The 9,178-nt window shown below is 41.8% G+C and overlaps 1 protein-coding gene across 1 annotated transcript; it reads right to left on the bottom strand.

Moving 5' to 3' along the window:
* Positions 1–503: 503 nt before the first annotated feature.
* On the bottom strand, positions 504–9,156 carry slc4a1ap (solute carrier family 4 member 1 adaptor protein). The gene is made up of 14 exons (XM_056392941.1): positions 8,152–9,156; positions 6,599–6,821; positions 6,276–6,404; positions 6,124–6,184; positions 5,896–6,035; positions 5,627–5,787; positions 4,879–4,948; positions 4,601–4,790; positions 4,296–4,392; positions 3,362–3,614; positions 2,847–2,942; positions 2,285–2,364; positions 2,120–2,189; positions 504–1,494 (listed from the first exon to the last, which is right to left on the bottom strand). The coding sequence occupies exons 1-14, from the start codon at positions 8,980–8,982 to the stop codon at positions 1,445–1,447; spliced, it is 2,451 nt and encodes an 816-aa protein (XP_056248916.1). The 5' UTR covers positions 8,983–9,156; the 3' UTR covers positions 504–1,444.
* Between the last annotated feature and the right edge of the window lie 22 nt (positions 9,157–9,178).

Raw genomic sequence — 9,178 nt, 5'->3', positions numbered from 1 at the left:
ATAGTTATTATATTGTTATATAGAGAAAGGTCTCATTTATAATCCCTCCCTAAACTCTTTGCTTGAGGAAAGTTTGTTGAACTGGACTCTTTGGACTTTCAATTGAATGCCTGTCTCTGGATGTGTAAGTAGGCAACTGTTAACCTGCTAACCTGTGCCCCACGACAACTTTATGTGGTGATAATATGTCAATACCATTTGTAGTTGCGTTTGAGGCAGAGGGGACCATGTTTTCCATTTGTGATTAGTAGGTCACAGCACAGAACATCACAGCAAAGAGCCACAGCCAAGACCACAAGCCTCTTTGTGCCAGATCATACCCTGAGAAATCCTGTGTGAGAGAGAGAGCTTGAAAGAGAGGAAAAAGACAGTCTGACGTCAGAACGAGGTTGCGTGTGAAGAAGAACAGCAGAGGAAGGATGGCTGGAAAATTTAGAGGAGAGTGGCTGTAAGAGGGTATAATCAGGTCAAAGTTAAGGGAGTAAGAGTAAACAACTCAGAGGTTATGTACAGACACTTTTATTATACATTTATATAACAAAATACAGCTTCTTTACTTTGTGTTTCGAGAATAGACAACAGGAAAGAGGATGGAACGTATGGCAGTAAACCAAGAGAACAGCACTGAGTGGGATTTCACAGAGCGAGGAATCCTGCTCTAGGCAAACACCCCAGTAGCTGACTCGCTCATAAAGACAATCATGTTAAAAAGAGAACTTTGAGGAGGTTGGGCTATGCATGTGTGTGTGTGTGTCTGTGTGTCGGTGTAGACACAAGACACACACTCCACTTAGGTTGAGTCATTATCAGCTTGTGTTTCATCCAGTAAGCCATCCAAGTGTCCAGATGGTCAGAAAAGCTGCTTCAATGCTCTCCCTCTTTCTCCCTCCCTGTTACACACTCTCCTTTGGAAAAAAAAAAAAAAAAAAAAAAGGTTATGCCAGCGAGATCGACTGAAGCCAAACAGAGGAGGGACACAGATTGGATGTCAGGTGGATTTAACTGCAAGAGGAGCAGCCAAAGACCAGAAAAACTGAGTTGAGATCAGTTACTGCTCCTTCGCTCTCACTTTCCGTTTTCTGCTTGATTGTATAGAATTCAAATAAAAAGTTCAGGTGCCACCCGTCTTGATCGCAGGGAAAAGTGCCAGCAGGCTGACTGCCCATTTAATGTGAATTGGAATGGTGTGCTCTTTGTTTATCAGTCCGCAAATTCAAAAATCTTCAAGAGATGAATCAGAGGGTGCAGCAGCATCCTCGCTGCCTGTCCCTGGTCGGTTCCAAGCTCCTCGTTTTTCTAAGCTGAACCACACACAGAGGGACTGGGATGGGTGGAGGGGGTTAATGGTCAGAGCTGAGGAGACCAGAGGCCTTTGTGTTGCAGGTATTATCTGAAGTATAAAAGCTGGTGGAGTGGAAGCTGAAGAGCTCTCTTATGTTTTCCCTCAGTAGCCATACTTGTCATTAAGGTGTGTGCGGCCATCTCCAGTCTGACCTACGAGTGAAGAAAAGAAAGTTTGAGCATCAAAAGGACACGCACACACGCACACATTTTGGGATTACGTTAAAGTTTTCTGCTAGCTCCTGATCAAACCAATTGTGATGCTTAAATTATACAGTGCAATTAGTCTTGACTCTGAATCCAAACTCAGTCTGGCAGCCATTTCAAAGTTTATTTTACTCCAGCTTATCTTATCATTTTTAAGTGACTTTGATCTGCATTCCTTAGTGAACAATGAAAATGTCCCTGCAATTTTGGCTGCACAAATGGACCATGAGACCGTGTTTTCTTCCTCTCACAGTATCCTTAAAAAATATTTGCCTCCCCCCTTCCTTTCATTCCTGAGCTCCGTAGCCCAGGAACACGCACGTTTATCAGCGTCAATGAGTGTTTGTCAAGACGCACTAGAAGGCAATTACTTTGTTGTAAAAGTATGAGAGTAGCGCTGCTGCTGTGACCAGCTGTCCTAAGTCCCTGCTTTTCATTCTGCATAGACTTGATACATGTTTGGATTCTAGCTCACTCTGGCAAAAAGTCTTAAGATTCGGAGAAAGAACGTCTATTCTACTAATCAGAACAAAGAGCAACAGGGTTAAGGTTATACTGTCCAGTTGTTTACCTGCAGGAGGCATCCACACTGAATAATCAGGGTCGTCCTCTGGATACTGTCCTGAGAGCTGCACTGGGGGCTATGAAGACACACCATGAGGAGATTCAATTTATGTCACACTTTTTCTGTATGATACATCTGAATGTTTACTCCTGTGTGTGTGTGAGGACCTACCCTGCTGGGGCCCATCACTTTCTTCTTCTTTCTGGAACTGGGCTCAGCTGCTGCCTCTCTGTCACCTTCTGCTTTGGACTCTGTGGAAACGGAGGTACAGTACATTAAAGATTACAGTGCACCAATGCCACTGAGAGACAATAATAATAATACGTACAACACTAATATTTTTTTATACAACAATTTTGAGATACTTTCACTCTTTGGGAAATATCGTATTTTGATCCACTATTAAATTACCAATTTTAAAACATGAAAATTAGCTACACCTTGACCAGCTACAACTACAACTACAAATTTCTGCTTACATGTTAATGTGTCATTATTAATGATGCAATCATACAACAATAAAACACTGGCACATGTCATTTGGAAACGACTACTTTTGAGTAATTTTGTGGCTGAAAATTCAAATTTTGAATATGGGACTTGAGGATTATTTTTACATTGCAGTACTGCTCCTTAAATAAATGATCTGAATACTCCCCTCACCACTGATGCACAGTAACCAACACTTGAGAGAGCGCAGATTAATATGGAAACAATAAGACACATCACCCACTTGGACTCAGTGCCGCGGCCTTGTTGCTCTTGTGCTCGGCTACCTGCTCCACCGCTTCAGCACACTCCCCACCTCCCCTCTGTTTGCTGCTTTGCTCTGACATGAAAACACACAAACAAGAAATATAAAGTGCCATATGGATTCTAATCTTTAAGGTTAAAATAGATCCTGTGATGGTACAGATGTGGGTCATAAGGACAGATGTTACCTGACTTTGTACCAAAAATACAAAAATAAAATATAAGAGTTGATCTAAGCCGGCCACTGCTTCATAATTGAATTTTATGATCTATGTCTGCATATGGAAGCACACAAAGTAGACAGTATGCTGTTTGTATGTATAAAAGATCTACTGCCACCCAGTGGCATTATAAGGCACCATCATCATCATCATCATCATCATCATCATCATCATCATCATCAAAACTTGTGAACATACTACAAAGAAGTCAGAAAACCAAAATGCATGATTCCTCCTTATCCCCTGCTTCCTCCGACAGTAACAGTTCTTTTACCTTTCAGCTCATGGGACTGTACTGGCTTCCGTCTTCGCTGGCCCGAGGGAGCGCTCTCTTGACTCATGGATGCACTGGACTCTTCAGAGTCATCATTAGACTCAGCAATACTGGTACACTGTTTATCATCATTATCCTCATTTTTCCCTGCCTCTTCCTCTTCTTCTTCTTCTTCTTCCTCCTCTTCACCAGGTGGAAGTTCTTTCATATTGAAGAGCTCTGCAGGCAAATTCGGCCTCTTCGGAGGCAACTTCTAGAGAGAGAACAAAAACATCAACGGCAGAGAGAAAGAGGCTTAGTAAAAAAAAAATTAGTGATGCTCTGATACCGTTTTTTCCTTCCCGACACCTGAACTTGTTGCATCAGCCGATACCAACGCATTAAAAAAAAAATGTGACAACTTTTCTAGTGACCCTGTATGGATGTGATATGACTGCTCAGATTAAATCCTTTATAAAACATGAACAGATACATGAATATCATAGTCTTTCTTTTATTATCTAATTTGACTGTAAGCCATTAAAACAAATCCTGAAATAAATAAATAATACTTCCTACACTAGTCGTTGTAACATGTTGAAATTAAAGCCTTGCATTCAGAACACTTTGCCTTTTTGCTGGTGGGACTTTCCAGTGTATCATGTTGCCAAATTGCTCAAACAGTCGTTGTCGCAGTGCAACTTCCTGTGTAGGCTACTGTTTAAGAACGGCAAAGAGGAATTGATTTTATCTGGGTGTGAAATTTATTAATACATTACGCATTACTGAATCGGTGCATAGACCTGCTTATTTGCCGATTCCCGATACCAAATTTTAAGCAGTGTTGGGGTCATTTTTGATTTTTGTATCTGAAGCAGAACAACTCTAGTACAAATGCAACATTTAAGTCTCAAATGATTAAACGTAAGTTAAAACCATAAGAAACAACACCTACCCCAATGGTGCCAGTCTTCAGTTTGAATTTGCTTCCTCCCTTCATGGCTCCAAAGAGCGGTAAGGTCTTCTTAAGCTTCTCTGTCTCTGTGCCGCCGCTACATCATCAACGCACATCAAGACATCTTTTAAGCATTTAAATGTGGTCCAATATATATTGGAATAAAAATTTAACTCCAGAGAATGTTTCAAAGAAGATGTTAAACACAGTCTCAGACTTTTTTTCCTTCACATAACCTACATGTAAAAGTCGCTGATATTTCAGGAGGATTTCTGGGTTTTGGAGCTGTAGTATGTGTGTCTAACCTCGGCAGCAGCGACGGCATCTGTGCAGGCTTTGTGAGTTCGACCAGTTTGCGAAGTCGCTGGGCGTCTCTGCGTAAGTCTGCTACGTGAACGTGAAGCTTCCTGCGCTCCACAGCGTCCATCGCTGCCTCGCTTTTTACTGCAGTCATAAAAGCGTCCAGTGGGTCCTCCGTGGAAGAGCCAGAGGAGTCTAAAAGGAGGAATGAAACATAGAATAACACAGGGAGAACATATATTTATAGGTGAAGAGGCATGTGACACAGGTGATGGTGACTCACCTCCTCTACCAGCACTGAGCTTTTTCTGAGTGTCCTCCAGCTCCTTCTCCACCTCTGACAGTTTGGCCACCTACAGTAAAATAGAATACATGAACATTTAAATCAACACACCTTACATTAAAGACTTGTTGAGTATAAAAGATGAAATAGAAATAATAGATAAAAGGGATAATAGATTTTTCTGTCACATTCAGTAGAAACAGCAGCTCCTCTCACCTTACAGAGAACACCTGCATTTATATATGTTATTCATTACTTTGGAGCGGAGCAACAAACACCTGGTGTGTGGTTTTCACAGTGTGTGGTTTTATAAGGTGGAGGAGTGTGTGGTATTTCACCATATTAACATTTACAGTTGTAACAGGAGGAAAAACTCCATCTGTTGATGTTGCTACATATTCTGGTCTATAGAAGGTGCTAATGCTAACATGCGAAGCTGGTGAACGTGGTAAGTATTAGATCTGCTACACGTGAGTGTGTCAGCATTTTTATCATTAGATATGATGATATGTGTTTAGTTTCTGTTCAGCAAATTACACACCCTTTGTGAATTCTCAGCACAATATTGATGCTGACCACAGCAACAAGTGTAAAAAAAAAAAGGCAGTAGTGAAGATTCTAAAGTGACAAATAAAAAGGAGGCTGATCTAGAGTCACTGCGTCCTATTTCTCCTGTTCATGTCATGGAACTGAATCAAAATATTGCAATATTCCCCAATTGTGTTTAAAAGTGCCAGCAGATGTTTACCAAAGATTCATAGGTCTCTGGCTGCTCCTCAATCTTTCCAGCCTTTTTCATTCGCTCTTGCCTCTTCCTCTCCACAGTGCCAGTTCGATCCAGGAAGGTGTCGTCATCGCTGTCGTAGTAGTCCTCATCTTCCCAGTTCTTCTTCTTGCGTTTACGGGACACTGGAAATAGGATGTAAAACAGGGAAAACTCTTATCCTTATGACAACATGCTGTAACCTCTTCTCCAGATTCCAATTTCAGACATTCCCAGTGGGGCTGAGTTCCCACCTGCTTCCTGGCGCAGCAGCCCTCTGGCCTCCAGCATTCGACAGGCTTCCAGACAGCACTGGATGGCCGCTTCTTTCTTCTTCCCTGTGTGCGTCACCTCGGCAACCAGCTGTCGGCCCATGGCGTCATCCACCGGCAGCCTGACGGATAAATCATCACAGACTCTGACACTCTGCACCACATCCACACACTATTTAACCTTTTTGATGTCAAACACGTGTCTCTTACTTTATTCTGCACAACCAGCTGCCGTGGTTTTTGTCTTCATACTCAAACTCCAGTTCCTCCCCTAAGACAAAGGATGTCAAAAGTCAGTCAGGCAATTCAAGATACACATCCAGTTTTTCTTCTGCATCTCATAAAACCTGATGTCTCCTCACCTTCCCTGTCATAGAAGCCCTGCAAAGCTTTCTTGGGGTCTTTCAGGTATGCAGCCTCCTGATCCTCGTGGAACTCTGTTGAGAAAGGGTTTTCCTCGTTCTCGTCTTCCTCTGGAACAACCTCCTCGGCTGCAGGGCGAATTTACAGGGACAGATGGAGTGAAAGGAAAGGAGAGAACTAAGGGATTAACTTGCTTCCTCAGTTACTCGCCCTGCGAGAACGTTTTATACCAGCTCACTTGAGACGACAACACAGCAGTATGTCGACACAGCTGACACGTAACACACTGTAGTGTAATCCTAGAACCAGCAGAAAAGCTCACCCATTCCCCACGAGCAGCCTGAATCTTCGTTTGACTGTTTGCTCTGGCACTTGTTGCTTTCGCCTTCCCCGCCCTCCTCCTTTTCCTCCTTCTCATCATCGTCGTCATCATCAGAACCATCTCCCATCATCCTCTTCTCCAGCTCTGCTTTCTGTTTCTGGGCACGCTCCCTCAGCTCTGTCACTGTTAGTTCAGACTCCTCTTCCTCATCAAACTCTGGACCCTGTGAAAGGAGAGTGAAGATGAAGACTTTGGGCTTTTCTTTCTTTTTTGAATTAACATCATTGAATAGTGTTTTATGGAAGAATGATTATTCATTTCATGTTAAATTTATAGGAAAAAATTGTATGTATAAGAATATATATTATATATATATATAAATTAGTAGGCAGTTCCAAATTCCATACTAAGTGGTTTCACTGACAAATTCGCTTGATAAATGACTGAAATAATTAATTTTCTGTCAACTGACAGATACACCCATGAAGTAATCTGCCATTTTGGCATAACCAGGCAGAAAAATAACTTAAGTTTTGACTCCTCTGCTGCAGCTTCCTATCGGGCTTATACATGATACAATAGTTCAATCATGCATGCCTTCATACAAAGTGATGAATCATACTTTCTAAACAAAAACTTATAAAATGTAGTTTACTGATTAAAAAAGTGTTTTAATCAATTAATTCTATTTGATTTAAATAACATTATAACATTTGCTCAATGCAGTGGTTGGAACAGACACAGAAATTAAAAATCCTGCCATGGTTTCTCCCTAAAATCATCAGAACTTTCAGTTTAGACCTGTCTGACTTTGCTCTAAGCTTCCTGTTAGAGAAGCAGATCCACCGGGTTGGTATTGGCACTGACACAGACCTACACCAGTTGAATATTGGCCAGATGTGACAAAGCAGATAAAAACAGGTTCTTCATTAATGTGATTATGAAATCCTGTCGTTCCACTGCTGGACACATTCATTCATATCTATATATATTTACATATTCTTTTAGTGCCAAAGCAATCCGTTGTGCACATATTGGCGTTATCTATCCCTGCATGCCAGGTACATTCTGTACTGTGTATTGGCAGTGTATATACCATCAGTTTAGGAATTGGAATTGGCCTTGGCAAAGAAAAAGTCAGAGCATGCATCACTACTTCCAGATTGAACATGTCAGCATTGGCTTCAGAAAATTGTGATGGCCATTTTCACTCATTTTGGACACTAAAGATTAAACAATAAATCCATTAATCAAGAAAATAATAATCTGATTAAATGGCAATTTAAATAATTATTGTAATCCAAGCAGATTTAAAAATAAACAAATATAAATAAAATAAAAATAAATAATGGGAAAGATAGTATCTGAGTAAATATCTGTAATGCCAAAATCAGTCTCAAATATAATTTGTGAATTCTATTTTACTAGCTGAATGGAGTTTAAAAGCCATTCTTGCTTTAACATACGAGTTAAATTATAGCTGTGTGTGATCATGAAGTAATACCGTCAGTATTTGAAGTGCAGGTGTGATGGGTGTCCACATCATGACTTACCTGCAGGATGAAAAGTCTTGTGCTCCCCCCAAACTTTAACACGTGCCCCACGCGGAGTCTGATGTAGGTCTTCGGGGGGATCTTATTCTTGTTCACCACGGTGCCGTGCGTGCTGCCCAGGTCGTGGATGTAAAAGCCCCTCTCTTCTCCAACAGACTCCCCCTCTCCGGCCTGTCCGCGAAACTGAATCACTGCGTGGTACCTGGAGATGGAGGGATGCTCTAGAGACACGTCACACACAGGTAAACGTCCAACCACGAAGAAACTCCTGTGAGTGAGGGGTAACTTGTCCACTATGGCCCCGTTTTTGAGGATTTCAAGAGCATACGGAATATCTGAGGCCCTGCCACCCCACGGTGGCTCTGTGTATGGTAGAGGGGGAAATTTGCCAGCTGGGGGCCCTTTCGCAGGAAGCACCCGGGGTTTGGTATCTGGTTTGATTTTGACAGGAGGAACATCCCTATCTTTTTCGCCTTTTTTGTCCTGTTCTTGACGTTCACCCTGGGTTTCATTTTCATTAAGAGGACCCGAGGACGAGTCGCTGGTAGTGTCTATAATTTCATCTTTGTTATTTTCTTTCACACTTTTAGTTTCAGCTGCTGTTGGTTTAGAAGAAGCAGCGACGTTACCGCGTTTGTTGGCGAGAGAAGGCGCAGCGATAAGAGCCGGTTTCTTAAACGGGTCCTCTGTTTCTGGTTCGGTTCTAGGCGAGTCTTTCTTTTCGAGTTCGCCACCATTATCGGTGGCGGAGCATCCGTCCGTTTCCAGTGAAGAGCTCATTTCTTCATCTGTATTTTTCACGCTCACGTCTAACGGCTGGGAGGCGTCCATGTTTATTTGGTGCAACTATAAAATGTGCCCGGGTCTTTTGAGCCTCAGCAAAACTTTTAAAGCAGTTAATAATAATTTAATAAAGGATATGTTCCAGAGAAATGTGGCGAAAAGCTATTTATAATAAAACTGCACAGCGTATTAATTAATTTTATTCTACTCAAAATGAGTAGTTTGGTGCGGAACAAAACATCTT

The sequence above is a fragment of the Seriola aureovittata genome, chromosome 13 (genome assembly GCF_021018895.1).
Source record: "Seriola aureovittata isolate HTS-2021-v1 ecotype China chromosome 13, ASM2101889v1, whole genome shotgun sequence".
Taxonomy (NCBI): Eukaryota; Metazoa; Chordata; class Actinopteri; order Carangiformes; family Carangidae; genus Seriola; species Seriola aureovittata.
Note: the sequence above shows the minus strand (reverse complement) of the source record. Positions and strands in the feature narration are given on the sequence as shown.